Genomic DNA, 19,254 nt, shown 5'->3' with positions numbered 1-19,254 from the left:
TTAAAGTGTGTGCTTGTGTTTACCTTTAGCATGTGACAGGGTGTTGTAAGTCTGTACATTATGACTCCTCTGTTTTGCAAGGTTCTGACTTTCAGACTGACCTTCATACCGTGATCCTTACTGCTGACTGTCACTCTGTACTTAATATAGCTGTTCCCTGAAAAACTCAGAGAGGTCTGACCTGCACAAAACATCAGAAAAAGACAAAGAAGCCTCAGGAAAACAAAATTGCACACACGCGCACACACACACACACACACACACACACACACACACACACACACACACACACACACACACACACACTTCTTTCTCTTTTGCTACATACTGCACAATGCCAAATAAGTTATGTACATTGCTCTGAAATTTATGCCCATACCATTGATAAGATTATATTCTTGTAGTAAAGACAACCAAAGCTAATTAGAAGTGATGTGCTTTCTTTTTTTTAGTGCAATGTACTCTCGTAATGTAATTGTGCTATAAATAATCTAAAAGAGTACATTCTGGAAACACTGATATATAAATTAAAATACACTGTATGACAAAAGGTATGAGAACGATTGACTATGACACTCAAAGTACTGTATGTGCCTATTGAATATAAAATACCAAAGCTATGCCATTAATATGCCTCTAGCCTCCATTCTTCTGGGAAGGGTTTTCACAATATCTTTATTGTTGATTAAAGATTTGTACCCATTTAATCATAAGGTGATTTCTGGTGAGGAAGTCTGGCACGCAGAATACTTTCCAGTTCTGAAAGGTGTTTCAGTAGAGTTGAGGTCAGGAATCTGTGCAGGCCAATTGAATTATTCCAACCCAATATGTATTAATGGATGTCACTTTGTGCATGTGGCATTGTCATGTTCGAATATGGCCTCTTACTTCCAGTGAAGGGAAATCATAATGAAAAACACATAAAGGCGTGCCTTCAACGTTGTGGCACAAAAAAAAACAAAACAAAAAAAAACATATGTGGGTCGTGTTTAGGCATCCACATACTTTTAGTCATATAGTGTATTTAGGTTTAGCTGATTAAACCTGTTAAATTTTATCTCACTTATTTTATCTGGCTATAATTGCTAAAGGTTGTATAAAACTACCAATAATCGTATAACTGTTATGTACTTAATGAAATACAAAACTAAGTACTGAAAGACTTGAGTGAGCTCTAACCTGCACATTGGTGAAGAGATTCAGGCAGACACTGGCAGGCAGAGGGAGCTATTGAGGCACTGCGTACACACTGCATGTCAGGAGGACAGGCCTGGCCTTCACAAAGCTCCGCAGATTTTGAACATATTCTACCTACTTGAGAGAGAGCACCGTGCTTAGTTCATTAGTTATGCAAAAAACAAAGGATAAACAGGAAAGATTTCAGAAAACATATGTTTTAAAGGAAAACCTAAGCAAACGCAGCCAGAAATCTAAAGCAGTGTAAGATTTTCATTGGCTCTGTAAAGAGAATTTTGAAATACATTCACTGAGCACTTTATTAGAAACACTATACTAATACTGGGTTTCACTTTTGCTCTAAAAACAGCATCCATTCTTCAAGGCATGGATTCCACAAGATGTTGGAAAAATCCTTTAGATCCTGTTCTTGTTGATATGATTGCATCCTGCAACTTCTGCAGATTTTTCAAAAGCACTGAATCTTCTACCACATCCCAAAGCTGTTCTATTTGATTCAGATCCAGTGACTCAGAAGGCCACTGAAGAATGTATTCATTGTCTTCCAGTGTGAGACACCTTTTGCTTTGTGAAATGGTACATTAACATACTGAGAGTAAACATTGGAAAATGGTAAAATGTGGCCATAAAAGTATGCACATGGTCAGCAACAATACTTCAATAGGCTGTGGCATTCAAGTGATGACTAATTGGTATTGTTCGGCCCAAAGTGTAACAGGAAAACATTCCCTACACCATTACACCACCTTCATCAGCCAGATTAGAGCCATAGATTCAAGATATTGATACCAAATTCAGTTTCTAGTTGTGTCTGCAGAACTGCTGCTCACTGGATGCACTGTTTTGAGTAAACTCTAGTGATTGCACGAAAGATTAGCAGTTATAGAAATACTCAAACCCCAACATCACGTCACAGTCAAAATCACTGAGATCACATTTTTTCCTCAATCTGATGGTTGAGGTAAACATTACCTAATGCTGTTGGCCCATACAGTAACTGCATTATTTTATACATTGCACTGATGCGATATGATTGACAGATTAGATAATTGCATAAATGTGTAAGAACACAAGTAATCTAATAATCTGTTTTATATATTTATATTAATCCTAATGAAGTGCTCAGTGAGAGAAGATTTAACCAAATTGATAAAAAAAACTGGCGACAGCAGTGCTGCCTAATCACCATGCTGCCTAGTGTCAAATTCTTTATTTGTAAGATCTATTGGACATTGTTATAAGAGCAAATAATAAAATTTAGTTGACAATAAAGTTTATGGTTTTATCTGTGTCATGGTTTCATCTGTCATGACTCTGGGTCCAAAAATCTACCAAATATCTTTGTGTCAGTTCAGTTGTGATTGGCATTTGGTATGCAGCTTAGTGTCAGACCTACCTGAGCATGTGCAAGTCTCTGTGCGTCTGAAATGTGGCAAGACGAAGCTCATTTTAGAGGTACAATAGGTGATGAAGTCAGCAGGTTTCAGCTCCAGGCTGAGCTCACACACACCATCACCACAATCCAATTCTCCTGAGCAGCTCTGATCTAGCACTTCTGCCAGCTTCAGTGTTCCTCCTAGGTTTTCCCGTAGTTTACCCAGTCTTAGTGCCAGCTCCCCAGGCCCCAAATACCCTCCCTCCTCTGCCTCCACTGCCAAAAGCACCTCTAGCTGAGAAGACCCCGCCATTGACTGCACCCCTATAAAGTGCATAGCCTCTGGGGTCTGTGCCATTCCAGCCCCAACCAGTGAATTCTGAAGTGTTCTTTGTAAATGTTTTAGGTATATACCCACAAAGTCCTCAGGAGAGAGGTCCTGGAAGCGCAGCATGACTGCATTCTGCACCATTTCCTCTGTAGCCACTTCAACTTGTACCTTTATACCGACTGTTTCAGACAAATGTCCATCACTGACTGTGATATTAATGAAGTACCTGAAAGAATTGGCAGTGTTATACAATATCATACAACCCACAGTCTGAAACAACAGAAACAAACAAAAACAGAAGTACACACTGTTGTTTACACTGCTACCTGCCAGGCTCCAGGCCATTGAGGGCCACAATCTTTCCATCCTTTTGGTCGACCCTAAACATGCTTTTTGGCTGAGGCTGCTGTTTAAACGACAGCACGTCATTTTCATCTTCATCACTGGCGTGGATCCTACCAATGATGCCACCAGGAAACACATCTTCCACGATCACTATAAAGATTTCCACAGGAAATACGACAGGCTTAAAGACACTTCCTCCGATCACACGCACAACCACGAAAGAGGATGATGACAAGCGAGGCTTTCCAGAGTCCCATGCCTTACTCGTAAAGTGGAAAACACATGCAGAAAATAGTATTAATAACATTAGGGTACAGTACTTGTATTTATAAATGCACTGTCTTGAATTTAGTGTTAGTCATTTTCATACAAGATTGGATTTTGCATCAATAAACCAAACATATTGATAATTTGTTTATTAGGATGAATTTACTAAATGATTTTAAATCATTCTGTTTGACTAATGGACCATCAATTGGAAAACTGATGTTTGATGTTTTACCAAACTTAACATATTATTTATGTTGTACCACATGACTAGTTAAGTTAAAAGCACTAAGGTAATTAAGGTGTTTGACATACTGTTTACTGCACGACAAAGTCAGTTTTTTTTTTTTTAAATTAGCAAATGACATTACATAACTATGTCACTTGAAGCAGGTGCTATGTTAACTTGACAACAATACTGACAGCTAATGCATGTTATATTAGGGATTTATAACTGTTTAAGTAGAGTAGTGCCAGTTGTCATAAAGGGCAAGTAAAATATTGCACAATGAACACTTTTAAGTATTCTTAGCCTACAATTTGTCAATATGATACTGTTTTTAAGCACACCTGTATCTCAAGGACATGCTCCCTTGTGTCATGTGGTTTAAACACTTTGTTTGAGCACAGCTCTCCATTCCTGTCCAGGGTGAACACATTGTCCTCATTCCCAGATACAATCAGGAAATCAAAAGGGGCACCGTTTCGTGGAGAGTCATTATCAGAGACAGACAGTCTAAGGATAGTGGTACCTAGTGGTTTGTTCAGCTGAAAATGCACAACATAAAATTTTATTTTCATAATTTTATTTTAATGTAACCTATAACAATGTTACAATTCCTTAAAATAAAATTATAAACATGATGAACACACACCTGAATAACTGCTGAAGCATTCTCTGGGGAAAACACTGGAGCATTGTCATTCACATCAGCAATGTCAATGTTCACAGTTACTGTGGTAGACATTGCAGGAGATCCACTATCAAAAGCTTGGACTAGCAGCTTGTAGCTTGAGATCTTAGATGAGATATAAGAAGACATAAGAATGGTGCATAGTGTTGTATTAAAATAATTACAGCCTACACAGCCACCAGATCTCAACCGGTTTATCAACACCTGTGAGTGATTTTGAATTCAGCAATCTCTAACACCAATATCAATATATCAATAACAGTAACAACCTGAAGAATGGAGTTCATCCTTCCAAACATTTGCAGAATTCACTCGTAGAACGTATGTAACTGTAACTGAGCTAAGACTCTTAACAGCTAATTAAGGTTTTTTTTTTTTTAATATACTGTGACACTTGTCAGTAGAATACAAAACTTTGTAGTGATGTGGCCCTTCATAACTGGATACTTGATTCACATGGCTTACAGATTCACAAATCTATATGTAAAGAAAAGATAACTACTTATTAGGCGCCATAAAGGTTGTTTAAGTATCTAACCTTCTCTCTATCAAGTGCCTTGTTGACTTTCAGTAGTCCTGTGACAGGATCGATCCAGAACTGGTTCCCTTGGTCTCCTCTCAAGATTGAGTAAGTAATTCGTCCATTTACTTGGCTGTCAAGGTCTTCTGCTAATAACTTCACAACACAAGCACACACAAAACAACCTTAATAATGGTGCATAAAACAACCAGCTGGCCTGTAACTTTTGTAGCTTATTAATTAAATGTAAGGGAGAACCGAACATAATTAAACTCTGGCTACAAAATGAGCTGAGTTATTATCTAGTAGTGGCTAATAAATGCTAAATAAGTTGTATAAAACCAGACAGTAATGAACCCTACCCTAGTGATTGTCTGTCCAATGGCAGTGTCTTCACTGACCAGAACATTATAAATCTCCTCACTAAAGAAAGGTGCGTTATCGTTAACATCCATCACTTCAATGCTTATTATCGTGGATGTTTTCAGAGGAGGGGTCCCACCATCCACAGCCTCAACTTTGAGGAAAAACTCTTTACACACTTCATAATCCAAATCATCAGCCACTGAGATGCTCCCTGGAGTAATAAACAATGACAATTAGTCGTTAATACAGTTCAGATCTGCCTACTGAAGACTGTAGGCCATTTATGATAGTGTTATTAGATCGTCATAAATGTAGACAATTTATTATAGTGTTTTTCAACTTTACATTTAATATAAAAAATTAAGAAATTGCCAATAAACACACCAATCTGGCTCTCACCTTTGGTCTTATCAATGTAAAACTTTCCATTTTCATTGCCTGTACTGATACTGTAGTAGATCTCAGCATTGACACCAATATCTTTACTGGAGGCAAAGACCTTCAACAGCTCTGTTCCCACAGCAACATCCTCTGGCACTGTAACAGCATAGTCCTGCTTCTGGAAGACTGGTGGGTTATCGTTCACATCCAAAACCATGACAAAGAGGTCTACCTGTGTGGAAAGGGAGCTGGCTGCCCCTGCTTGGTCTGCAGCCTGGACCCTCACCCGGTATGTGTCTTGGATCTCTCGATCCAGAGACCTCTCCAGAATTATCACTCCAGAAAAAGGGTTAATGGAGAAGACACCATCAGCAGAGTCCACTAGAGAGTACATGATTCTTCTGTTCAGGCCTGGGCAAGACACAGAGTAATAATATACAGACCACAAGGAATTGATTGTTTTGTTTTATTTTCAGTGTTTGCATGAATAACATTACATGACTACACTTAATCCATTCCTAAAGGTGCTTTTACATATGTAATATTTAGTATGTTTGAATTAAGCTTTGATGCGCCTGGTGCAGTTAATTTATAAACTTGAATACAGGAATCTCTGTAAGAGAAGTGAAGAGTAGTCTCATGCCGCTCTCAAGCAAAGCCTAGTAATGTTAAACCGATTCAACATTAATTAGTCATTTAATAGAATGAATCATTCAATCATAGAGAAGCGCAGTTATAGCTTTACACACTTTCATATAAAATGCTTCCCAAGTATATTCCACTTCTGCTCTTCAGTAAAAAGTAAAGCAATCCTTTATTAAACCAGCCTATGTGTTATGAGGATAATGCATTAGTGAGGTACTCACCCTCATCAGCATCTTCAGCTTGCAGACGTGTTAGCAGGGTTTTAGGTGCAGCATTCTCAAATACACTGGCTAGAAACTCAGTGAAATAGAAGGATGGAGCATTGTCATTTACATCTATTACAGTGAGAAATATCTCAGAGCGACAAAATAAGCCACCTCCATCTGTAGCCTGGGCTATTAGATTATAGTTCTGGGTCTTTTCCCTGTCAATCAGAGAGGCAGTCTTCAGCTCACCTGAAAAAAAAAAGAGGGGGAAAAAATAGGTATATATAAATCATGTAATATTTTTCTATATTTAATGTGTAATACCAACCAAAAGATTTCACCTGAAAACCAAACAGAATTATTTTATAGAATAAATGAAAGAAAAAAACATACTATAACCTGACTGAATAAGTGTGCACACCGCTTCATAATGGGGAAAATGTAATTTTATATACTTGTCATCAGTGAAGTGATTATGATTAACCACAAATTAAGATAACCTGTTTTTATAGGATTTACTTGACATACAATGCAAAAGCCAAGGTCTGGATAGAGCTTACTAAGCATCCATGTGATGTCATTGTCGAAAGTTATAGTTCAGGAAAGGGGAGTAAATGAAAATCCCGAACAATGTATCATGAAACACTGTTTCTAATGAAATGGAGAAAATGAGGCAGGACAAGAAAAAACCTTAACAGGGAAGCTGTCAAGAGACCTACAGCAACATTAAAGAAGTTGCAGGAATATCTGGCAAGCATTGGTTACTCCCTGTACTTGACAACAATCTCTAAAGTTAGGGCCTAAAACACCCCAAATGTCTGCTATGTATGATTCTGCACATTTTAACAGTATACTGTCAAATAACTGGTTAGGGAGATCATCTTTACCAGTGTTAGTATCCATGTAGAAGTCTTCAACTCCTATCCCAAATACAGAGTACTGAATTTCTGCATTGGTGCTGATGTCAGAGTCTGTAGCCCCAACAGTTAGAATTCCATAATTAATGGGTATGTCCTCTGGAAAAGAGGCATCATATATAGCCTGGTGAAAAAGAAGGGCAAAAAGTAAAAATAACAAAAATAACTTAATTACGTATAAAATACTTGTAAAATGTAACGGTTTTATCATAAATGTAATAATATGAATAAATAAATGGATACATACTTATGTATTATATTAATTAATGCCTATTGTAAACGGTTCATAATTTATGTCTGTAAATAATATTTACTAAACAATATTGATGTTAATAGCAATAACAACAATAATAATAACAATAAAATTTATGTTTAGTTTAGTTCAAATTATGTCAATTAATCTTTAGTTCCCCTCTAGTGAAGTGTTCTTTATTATTAATTATTATAAATTTCACTATTACATTTTAGTTTTAGTTTGATTGTGTTATTGCTTTATTATTTAAGTATAGATATCTATCTATATAAGTATAGAGATATCTACATTCAAACAACTGGCTGAAATTGTGAAAATTCTGAAAGTACATCAAATGATTATAGTGCACAATTAGGCAATGTATAAATTTTAGTTACTGTCCAGCACAAAGGTAAAAGAATTTTAAGTGAACAAGAATAAAGATTTACCAAGCCTGAATTGGCACCATTTTATAAAATTTTATTTACATTCCCAATTTTCAAAGTATTAATTAAATAGTGTTCCCTTTTGAGAGAACTCAATGCTGCATCATGGCTGATTCTATGGGAACGCTCCTTGCAGAAGTGGTGTCTGAAGCTCTGTGTGAAATCACTAAATCACTTGGCTAAAAAGGTCATATGACAACGCGTAGTGCGCCAACAAGACCATAAAAGGGCATCTACGCCACATGGTCTTCTTTGTCTTCAGGAAGCACTCTGTGTATGTTGGTGTCTATTGTCTGTCTTATTGTCTAAGACTAGGGTCTAAGACTGTGTCAACTGAGGTTGTACAGACTACAATACAAAACAGACTACAAAACTTTTGCCTCTGGTGTAATCGGCGTTGTTAGGATGTAGTTCACTGCCCTGTTGGTACAATTCTAGAGTTCCTGCAGACACAATTATTCGAGGTCATATAACCCTCTACATTGAGATATATGTGACAGCCATTGCTGCGAGTCACACACCTGTTCTCTGGTCTCTCACATTCAGGTGACTGAGTCTTTTTTGCAGACCACGTCTCTCCTCCTAATACCTCTTAGTAGACCTGAGAGGGCTGCTCTGAGCCAATGGAGTCAGCCTTGGAGGAGTTTCTGACCCTGGAAATGGCTCTGCTACCAGCTGGACATTTTTTTTCTGCCGGCCTTCTGCCTTCTTCCCCACAAGTTGGTGGAGCAGGACAGTCTGCATCTGTTGTGGCAAGTTCTGGTTCTCAGATTTTATGCCCATTGCTCAATCATGTGGGGTAAATCTTATCCTAGCAGTTGTCCTGGAGGGGCTGCTAAGTACCCTTTGAGCTAATAGAGTCAGCCTCCGAGGAGTTTCTGACCCTGAAAATAGCTCATTCAGCTTTTCGGCAGGCCTTCTGACCCACAAGTTGGCTTCAAGTTCTGGGTTTTATATTTTTACACCCATTGCTTGAGCACATGTTGTAAATCCTATCCCTTCCATCAGCTTTAGTGGCCACAACAAATCAATCTGGTCTCCAAGCAGCACCTTATGCAAGGTAGTGGTATTTAGGCCTGTGAGGCATGGTGTGTGGCTTTGCCTCTAGGGCCCACTCCACTAGGTGTATTGCTTTGTCCAGCACTCTGTACTTGAGAAGTTTTGTGCTTCTCCCCACAATTACAGACAACAGAGGATTCTGCGCTGCTCAAGGCAACATGGCTCAACTAAATACTAACAACAAATAACACATGAGGAACAGGTGTGCAGAGGCGGGGAGGAAGAGACAAGGGCGGGGCAGACACGTGAACACAGAACATCAACAAAAGCACATGGCCAAAGTCCGGGCTGAGTCCTGACAGTGTGGTGGTGTTGCTAGTGGTGTTCCCATTGCATCAGCCATGCGTTTAGTTCCCTCAAAAGGGAACTACACCAGGTCACATATGTAAACCCGTTCCCTGAGAAGGAAACGAGATGCGTCGCTGGCCACACTCTGGGCATCCACTTGCGCTTCCCTCAGAAAATAGAAGCTGGTGTAATGTGAAATAGATGCCCTTTTATGGTCTTGCTGGCACGCTCCATTTCATCACATGACCTCCTTAGCCAATAGATTTTCGTATCACACAGAGCTTCAGATACCACTTAATCCGCAAGGAGCATTTTCATAGCATGAGCGAAGACACAGCATCTCCTTCCCTTCTCAGGGAACTGGTTTGCTTACGTAACCTGGTGTAGTTTTAGTATCACAGACATTGTTTTTTACACTTTAAACTATTAATCTATTATTTAAAACTATATTTATTTTACTGGAGGATTTAAAGGTAAAAGCAAATAATCAAAGTCGGAAATAATATTGTGTATGGGAGATATGCTTGATGTATATTTTAACAAAGGTAATTTAATTTTACCCACACCTGGTTACATACGGGGCTGTTGTCATTGGAATCCATAATGGTGACCTCTACAGTCACCTGGGAAGCAAACAAGCTGTCGGATGCAGTGATATTAAGTAGATATTGATCCTGTTTTTCCCTATCCAGTGGACGCTTCACAGTCAACATCCACACTCCTTGCACTGAAGCCAGTGCAAACACCCCCCTCAAGTTCCCCCCTGGGCCAAGGAAACCACAGACAATAAAGACTATATTTACAATTTATATAATCACATTAATAAATTAATCTGTATCAGATCTACTTTAATCCCCAATGGTCCAATTTGGCTCAGGTGTGCCTTTGTTTCAGCCTAAAAATATTCTTCCAACAGGTAAGGTAATTTTTGTGGCTTATATTTAACTGCAATAAAAACCTGCAGACACAACAGCTCTTAAAGATTCAGAAAACGTGATAATTATTAGTAATTTAGAAGGCTTAGGGAACATGATTAAACCTGACAACCTGCTCACTCAAATAAGGATATGACACAAAGATCTACATTTTCTTCCAACATGCATTGCCTTTTTACTCCACAGTCCATTATACTTATTATACTGCATCATGCTACAAAGGCCTAGATCAATACATACCTGTGATATGGAGGCTGAGCAGCCTATTCTGATCTGAAGTGTCTGAGTCTCTGGTGCTGAGAACAGACACTACTTCTCCTATTGGGTCATTCTCTCTCACAAAAGCTTTGTAGTGGCTCCTCTCAAAGATAGGAGGGTTGTCATTGATGTCAGCAATGGCAACAGTAATGACAGCAGTAGAAGAGAGAGAGACTGTCTCTCCTAGATCTGATGCAACCACAGTGAATGTGTAAGATGGACATATTTCATGGTCCAGGTCTCCAAGAGTAGTAATCCATCCAGTTTTACTATCAACTGCAAACATGGTATTGATAGTAGAGGTTCTCTCAGATGTTTGTTCTTTCTCATGATTGAAGATTGATCCAAGGCTGTAGGTAACCTGACCATTTGACCCCCAATCATGGTCCAAAGCATGCACCCGCATGACCCTTGTACCTACAGGAATGCCCTCCATTACCATAGCTACATATGAGGTAGTCTCAAAGGAAGGCTTATTGTCATTCACATCTAGCACTTTCACCTCCACATCAACTACATACATAGATTCTACTAGATCTTCTCTAATGGTGGCAGACACTTTGAAGCGATAAATGTTGACTAGTTCATAGTCTAGTGTATTATCAAGCCTGACAACCCCAGTTTCCCTTTCAATTATAAACATTTTACCCTGATTGCTCTCTACTGTTTCCCCATTTACCACAGCAAAAATTGCTGTCGGTCCTGGACTCAGGTACACTGAACCTATGGCTGTCCCAATTGGTGTGTCCTCTAATATGGTAAAGGAGTATTGGGGTTGAGTGAATGATGGTATGTTTGCATCTGGCGGCAGCACATGGATAAATGCAGACACCAATGAATGTTTAGAAGGGACTCCTCCATCTGTAGCCTTGACAAAGAATGATAGTACAGTTCCTCTCAAATGAGCCAGGCTTCCCTTTGTTACCATCCACCCACTATCAGGCTCAATTTCTAACACATCCACTAGAGGAAGCCTTGCCTCACTGTACAGTGAATAAGTCACCTTGCCATTGTTCCCAGCATCTTGGTCCTGAGCCTGTATCTGAGTCACTAGTGTACCAATGGCTATATTAGCTTTAATGCTAACCCTATACTCTGCAGCCTTGAAGAGTGGTGCATTATCATTCTCATCTGTTAGTATAACTCTAACATTACAAAAAGATGCTCTTCCACCTCCATCCAGAGCCATTACTATAAGTACAATGTCTCTGTTCACTGGATTCTCTCTGTCTAATTTTTGGGCAGTGGTGATCACTCCATCTGCCCCTATAGCAAACAAAGTCTTTCCAAGGTCATTAATAAATGAATACATTATCTGTCCAAAAATCCCATAGTCCTCATCTGTGGCTCGCACCTGAATAACCTTAGCCCCTGCAGGGACATTTTCTTGTATGTCAGCAAGGTAAAACTTCTGGCTAAAGAGAGGGTTATATAAGTTAGCCCCCAGTATTTGGATGTTTACCTGTGTTATACTAGTGAACACTCCATCTGATGCAGAGACATTAAGTATGTATATCTGCTGCATGCGCTGTAAACGTTGGTGTGACAAAGAGATGACTCCTGTTTCAGGGTCAATTAAAAAGTTCATCCTATCATCTCCGGAAAGAATGCTATATCTTAATCTGTCAAAATCAGAGATGTCCACATCAGAAGCCTGAACACAGGTTACAAAGTGCCCCCTGGGAGCAATTTCATTAACAAATGCTTCATAGAGTGGCTGATTAAAGGATGGAGGGTTGTCATTTGTGTCATTTACTAAGACAGTAATCATGACCTCACTGCTCTGGGATGGACTTCCATTGTCTGTTGCTCGGACAATGAAGCTATAGCGTTGGATAAGTTCATAGTCCAAAAGACAGGCTGTAACAATAAGACCAGTGGTGCTGTCAATGTCAAAGTAGTCTGAGTAGTTCAAAGTATCTGAGAGAATCTCATAGTGAATATCACAATTTTCAGATTCATTGTCTGTCGCAAAGAGTTGTACCACTGTTGTCCCAGGCATTGAGTTCTCAGCCAGAGTAACAGTATATGAAGCTTTCTCAAATACAGGTGCATTGTCATTCACATCTAAAATGTCAATATTAACATCCACCTCTGATGTAGCTCCAGTAAACATATCAGTGGACCTGACTATGAGCTTGTAATAGGGAGTAGTCTCATAATCTAAGGGGTGAATTACACTGATCACACCACTTTCAAAACCAATATCAAACTGAAGAGATGGATCCCAGTTCACAATTGTGAAAATGATCCTCTGACCTTCAGAACTCACAGCTTTAATCTTTAGAATTGAGGTTGACAAAGGTATGTCCTCTCTAACAGAAATACCATAAAAGCACTTGTCAAAAACAGGCATGGCTTGGTTAACTACTGTGACAGAAAGTTCCACTGCGGTGAAAAGAGAGGGGTAGCCGGCATCACGTGCAATAATGACCAGTGAGTACTTAACATTGGAAATGTGTGCTACAAAAGATCTTTGAATGGTGAGTTCCCCTGTTGTACTATTTAGCTTAAAATATCTATAATCATCCTCAAGCTCATAGGAAACCATCCCATTTATTCCTTTGTCTACATCTGTGGCTGACACCTGAAATATGGATGAGCCAATTTGTGCATCAACTTGTACTGCAGCATAATAAGGTAGGCCGACAAACTCAGGAGCATTATCATTGATGTCTTCCACTTGCACCCGTACAATCACCCTGGCAACCCTTAACCAGTCATACTCACGACTCGCCTCCACCACCAACTCATAGACCTCTTGTTCTTCACAATCAAATGAGATCCCTGTGGTCTGTATGACCCCAGATGTGGGTCCAATTTCAAAGTGCATCCCTGCCTTTAAGACTGCATATTTGATTGGCTCATTCAGATGGTTTCCTATAGTGCTGACCACCATTAAGGTAGAAATGTTTGATGTGTTCTCCAGCACTGTGGAAGAGTATAAAAGCTGACTAAACAAAAGTCCACTGTCCATAGCCTCACGCACTATCACTGTAACAAGAGCAGTGCTGGAGTAACGTCCATCTGATGCCTTTATGTTGAAACAGTAGCGGTCCTGGGACAGTTTGCTGTTTTTTACTGTGAGGATGCCAGTGCTGGGATCAATGGAAAAGGGCTCCAAGTTGTTGTCAGCAAAATAATAAATTGAACTTGTACTGTTGTCAGGGTCTAATGCCTCCACTCTCAATACCTCTAGGCCTGAATATGTAGGAAGGAGCACAACAGCATCATAGGTGTACTGAGAGAATCTAGGAGGAGAATCATTAATGTTTAAAACTTTTATTAAAACTTTGGCTGGACTCTCTACAGTCAACTCTGGGCTACCACTATCCCTGACATTGACATGGAAGAAAAACTCATTACAGGTCTCATAGTCCAGAGTAGCGATGTTTCTGATTGATCCCGTACCAGAGTCAACAGTGAAGAATAATTTAGCCATGTCTTCAACAATCTGAAAGACTAAAAGAGAATTCTGATTCCCATCTGAATCGATGGCTTGTATAACTAGGGGACTTCCATCCTCACCTAAAACCACACTGTTGACAGGGGCTTCTTCACTAATGGTCCCTGTGTAGAACAGCTGTTGAAATATAGGTGAATTATCATTCTTGTCAATCACTTGAATGTTAAGTGTAGTACTGGAAACAATCCCTGCCATGTTGATAGCCTGGATAACCAAAATGTAGGACGATGTAGTTTCAAAATCTAACGACTTCTGAGTCACAATTACACCTGTGTAGTGGTTGATTCCAAATCTCTTCTCATTGTTCCCCTGCACTATATTGTACATGAGTTCTGAGGGACTTAAGGCTGTGATACTAGTAACAAAGGCTCCAACAGGCACATTCTCAGGAATCTCAGCCTGGTATTCTAATTGGGTGAATTTAGGACTAGAGAAGTTTGAGAGTGAGATAGCAATTCTAGCAGTGGCTGTGGCACTTAGCGCTGGAGTTCCACCATCCGTAGCACGAACAGTAAGGATGTAATGGCCAACAAATGTGTAGTCAAGCTCTCTGGCAACTGAAATGGTGCCAGACAGTGAGTCAATTGCAAACGCACCCCCTGTGTTACCTGAAAGAAAATAAGTTGCTTATTATTCTACATTATTCAATAGAGATATGAATAGCAGACTGACAACAAATATCTTCAAATATTCAAATGACACTGTTAAATCAACCAGGGAATCTGAAACAGGGTTTTAATTAATATTTTATAAACCCACCTGTTTCGATGGAGTATACCAGCTCTTTATTCCTCCCTATGTCTCTGTCCATGGCTAAGACCTGTACAACAGGTATCCCAAAAAAAGCAGCATCAGTTACTACACCATCATACACTGTCTGTGTAAAAAAAGGTCTCTGGTCATTGGAATCCTCTATATTCACTATGATCCGAGCCAGGTCTCTGTAGTAGGGGAATTCCTGGTCTTTTACCTATAGAAAATATAAAAACATACTGTAGTGACAGTAAATCATAAGTACATTTCCCTGAAGAAGACAATTCCCTGATTAGTTTGACTGCAATTACTAAATCAAATTCTTTAAGCTAAATAAGCCATTATGGATTTGCAATTTGGAGAATGTAAATGTTTTTTCTTACCATAATAGTAAGGATATGCTGAATGCATGCCTCATAATCCAAAACATCAGCAGTGTAAATGACACCAGTGCCAACATCAATCCGAAACATGCGCATGCTGATGAGATCCACACTACCATGAATAGAATAACTTAGCTTGGCTTGTTCATCACTATCTGTGGCTTTTATGCGCAGAACCTCAGTGTTCACTGGCGTGTTCTCTAAAACTGAGACCTGATATACAGGTTGGGAGAACATTGGAGCATTATCATTGTAGTCCAAAGCTCTGATATGAACCTGGAATTAGAGGCAGTGAAAGCCAACAAGCCAAAACACCTGCATTACTGTATGTAAAAGCTGACTGTAAAATGTACACAGATTATTTGTACGCATGCACTCTGCTGACCATGCTGCATAGTCTTTGTAAATGACAAAGTTAAGTAACATCCTTCTATCCTAATTTACTTAAGTTCTGTTAGAGTAGCCAATCTTTGAGTTCTTGTTTAGAAATTTATTTTAGGTTAAAGTATTTAATTTACTAAGCTTGTAAAATAAGTTTCTTTATTGAATGTCTCAAGTATCCCCTTTCAAATATGTTCCAACATAGCCTGGTTGCAACTACTCTAGTCGATTGTGTATAGTATGTGAAACCTTAAAAAAACCACACATGGTGTGTTAATTATCATTCACCTCACATTTGCTTACTATACAAATAAATTTACTGAATACAAAGGAGTGTTTAAAAATACACTATACTGCCAAATATACGTGGACACCAGACCACCACACCCATGTGCTCATCCCTAAACCATGGTTATTAATAAACAAACACTTTTATCCTGAGGAACTAACATTTATCTATGTTAATAGATAAATGTTAATGTTCGGGGGCCCAGCAGTGGCAGATTGGTATTCCTGGGATTTAAACTCTGAAATTTCAGGTCTATCAGTTGACCAACAACATACAGTATCCAATGATCTACCACTTCTGAATTTTGTTCTTTCTTTTGAAGTTATAGCCTCCATGCTTTTAGAATAGCTTGGCATTAGATTTTGGAATCTGGCTCTGAGGATTTCTGCTCATTAAGATACACAAGCAGGCACTGATTCCAAATAAGTAGTTATTGTGAACACTTCACCAATTCATTCCAAAAGTATTCAGTGGGGTTAAGGTCAGTGCTCAAGCCACTGGAAATCTTCTACATAATCTTAGGATACCATGTCTTTAAGGACATTGCACAGGGGTATTGCCATGATGAAACATGTTTGGGCCATTTAGTTACAATGAAAGGAAATTGTGATGCTACAGCATACAGAGACATTCAATAACAATTTTGTTGCTTCCATATTTGGGAAGGCCCACAAATGCGTGTAATGGTCAGGTGTCAACATACCTTTTGCCATACAGTATACCTAATAAAAGAACTATCTTTAAGTAAAGAAATATAATTTGAAATGAGAGGATTCTTGAACATATCCAACCTGTGTCATTGCTGAATTTGTTCCATCAGTCACCTGAACAGTCAAGTTGTAACGTGACTGCTTTTCTGCATCCAGAGGCTTCACCAAAACTATAGTCCCCATACCCCTCTGGATTTCGGTTGCTCCATCATAATTTTCTTTTGCTAATATATAAATAAATAGAAATTATCTTTAAAATAGTGTAACAATATTTTACATTCATTATGTTATATTTAAGATTATCTGTTGTTGGGGCAGCTATAACATAATATCAACATAATAATTCTACCAACATAATGATTTAGTATGTTTTCCACATCTCTGGGAAATGCAATTTTCATGCTGCAAAGCTCATCATCAAAGTTTTAGACTTCATAGCATCAGCCACTGTATGCTTGCATCTTTCTCATCAGCTATGGTCTCATATCTCAATCTGCCACAAACAGCTGCAATACGTTCAGGCTTTCCTTGCCCCAGTTCCTCAAATCGTTAATTCCACTCCATTCTGAAGCATGAGGGCATTTTTAGTATTCATTGCATATGTCTTATCCAATTTCACTCAATTTCCATCGTATTTAACAGAGATCAGCGGAAATGGATTCTGGCAGGTGTCGAATATTCACTGTTTATTGTAACAAGGGTTGTGCTTTTTGCCCTAAGCAAACTGAGGTCTTGAAGCAAGTATAAAAAAGTGGTATGTGTGATCTAAAATAAGGGAATTCAAAATGCAAGTAACATAAGAAGAGTTTTCTTTCACCTGTGCTGGTTGTGCAATTTCTAGCATGATAAATTTGGGGAATGTAAAACATTTCCTGTGATGTCCCATCTTTGAAGATGAAGCCATTAAAGAATAAACAGAGAGAGAAAAAAATGAAATGTGAAAGACAAAAGGTAAATATAATTAAGTTAGTATTTCAAACCATCTAAAAGTCTGTCTCTAAAAAAAAAAAAAGAACAATACCAAGGTTGTAATATAAAACATTTTATGTAACCATGCAGCAATTCAAGCTGACATGAAACCAGATTCATTTCCATCCATGTTATTGCTCACCAGTGATATCAAACCAGAGAGGTGTTTCTGTTTGCTGTACAAATATGGTGCCCACTTTTCCAAAAACTTTAGCATTCTCTGAGATAGTGAAGGTATAGTGAGACTCCATAAATTGCAAGGCCTGTGGCAAAGGCAAAGGTTTTCTGATCCACTCAACACGTAGCTGTACTGTTGACCACTTCTGTGGGATCCCATTGTCCATGGCTTTTATCTGCAGAGTATTAAGAATGCAAAATCATATGTGTAAATACACAGCAAAATACTTTGGTAATAAATAATAAAGAAGGTAATATATTAGGCTTAAATTAGGATGTGGAAACCACAATAAGTTTGATTATTGTAAGTAAGTATGATTGATAAAAACATTATGTACCGTGAGGATGTCGTAAGCCCCTGCTGTAACCATCTTTCTGGTGTACACCATTGCAGTTTTGGTATCAATGAAGAACTTTCCATCTTCATTCCCATCCACTATGCTGTATGTGAGTTCTGCATTAGACCCTTCATCAGAGTCATACGCAAAGGCTCTATAAACAGGATCGCCATGTTTGTTCTGGTCACGCTCTGGGAGACTTACACAGTAGAGTCTCTGTGGGAACTCGGGTGTGTTGTCATTCTCATCTTTAATATGCACTATCACCCACACTGTGGATTGCCTGGAGACACCACCACCATCTGTAATGGTAACCTGAATGCAGGGATACATTTGCAATCAGTTAAAAATTAATAGACGGAAGCTGATAAAAATTAGAGACGGAAGCTTAAGATTGTTTTCATAGTATAATAGTACAGTATAACAGTTACAAAATACCAACTATTAACAAGCATTATATCATTAAATTAAATGTCTATAATTATTGTATATAATTAGTACAAAATGTAAAGACTAACAATCAGTTAGTTTTACACCATTGATGAAAACACCAAATTCCATGTTAATAAACAAATTTAATGTCTATTTTCGTCTTGAAAAATACTGCCAAAAATAGTGCTAAATGCAAGTCTACCTCAAGGATTGTTGTTAAACTGTATTTCTGTATTTCATGTTTGTGTTTATATATCTTTTATCTATCTAAAAACTTTTAATTAATTAATAAATGTGGATTAGTATAGATAATTCAAGTTCAAGACCATGAACCATGCTTGAACTTGAAAGACCATGCTTGAATCTCCACCTTTATATCAAACAAACAAACAAACAAACAAACAAATAAATATATGCAAGTTGTCACATTCGCTCTTCTCCCTTCCTTCCACCTCGTTGTGTCTGCCCTTGCCCTTCTATTAGATACACTCCATCACATAACAACCAGTGAAAGGCCTTGGGGATTTCATTTACAGTGGGAACATTGGACAATACCAGCAGAAGGGTTCAGTGTTTTTTTCCACTGCACCAAACAACAACAATACCAAAGAGAGCGAGAATCATAGAGAACTATACATATTTTAGATCTGCAATTCTGTACAACCCTGACCGGC

The 19,254-nt window shown here is 38.5% G+C and overlaps 1 protein-coding gene across 1 annotated transcript in view; it reads right to left on the bottom strand.

The window, feature by feature from the left end:
* Nucleotides 1–19,254, bottom strand: part of LOC113659236 (protocadherin Fat 3) — a 46,758-nt gene that overhangs the window by 10,630 nt on the left and 16,874 nt on the right. The window contains exons 4-22 of the mRNA XM_047805238.1: nucleotides 18,149–18,463; nucleotides 17,776–17,986; nucleotides 17,482–17,550; nucleotides 16,746–16,888; nucleotides 15,285–15,560; nucleotides 14,908–15,118; nucleotides 10,665–14,756; nucleotides 10,056–10,252; nucleotides 7,435–7,588; nucleotides 6,563–6,796; nucleotides 5,715–6,107; nucleotides 5,312–5,526; nucleotides 4,968–5,105; nucleotides 4,391–4,534; nucleotides 4,086–4,283; nucleotides 3,230–3,507; nucleotides 2,594–3,129; nucleotides 1,180–1,311; nucleotides 24–181 (exon numbers count right to left, since the gene is read on the bottom strand). Coding sequence (XP_047661194.1) covers nucleotides 24–181; nucleotides 1,180–1,311; nucleotides 2,594–3,129; nucleotides 3,230–3,507; nucleotides 4,086–4,283; nucleotides 4,391–4,534; nucleotides 4,968–5,105; nucleotides 5,312–5,526; nucleotides 5,715–6,107; nucleotides 6,563–6,796; nucleotides 7,435–7,588; nucleotides 10,056–10,252; nucleotides 10,665–14,756; nucleotides 14,908–15,118; nucleotides 15,285–15,560; nucleotides 16,746–16,888; nucleotides 17,482–17,550; nucleotides 17,776–17,986; nucleotides 18,149–18,463 — 8,094 coding nt within the window. The remainder of the gene's footprint in view (nucleotides 1–23; nucleotides 182–1,179; nucleotides 1,312–2,593; nucleotides 3,130–3,229; nucleotides 3,508–4,085; nucleotides 4,284–4,390; nucleotides 4,535–4,967; nucleotides 5,106–5,311; nucleotides 5,527–5,714; nucleotides 6,108–6,562; nucleotides 6,797–7,434; nucleotides 7,589–10,055; nucleotides 10,253–10,664; nucleotides 14,757–14,907; nucleotides 15,119–15,284; nucleotides 15,561–16,745; nucleotides 16,889–17,481; nucleotides 17,551–17,775; nucleotides 17,987–18,148; nucleotides 18,464–19,254) is intronic.

The sequence above is a fragment of the Tachysurus fulvidraco genome, chromosome 20 (genome assembly GCF_022655615.1).
Source record: "Tachysurus fulvidraco isolate hzauxx_2018 chromosome 20, HZAU_PFXX_2.0, whole genome shotgun sequence".
NCBI lineage: Eukaryota > Metazoa > Chordata > Actinopteri > Siluriformes > Bagridae > Tachysurus > Tachysurus fulvidraco.
Note: the sequence above shows the minus strand (reverse complement) of the source record. Positions and strands in the feature narration are given on the sequence as shown.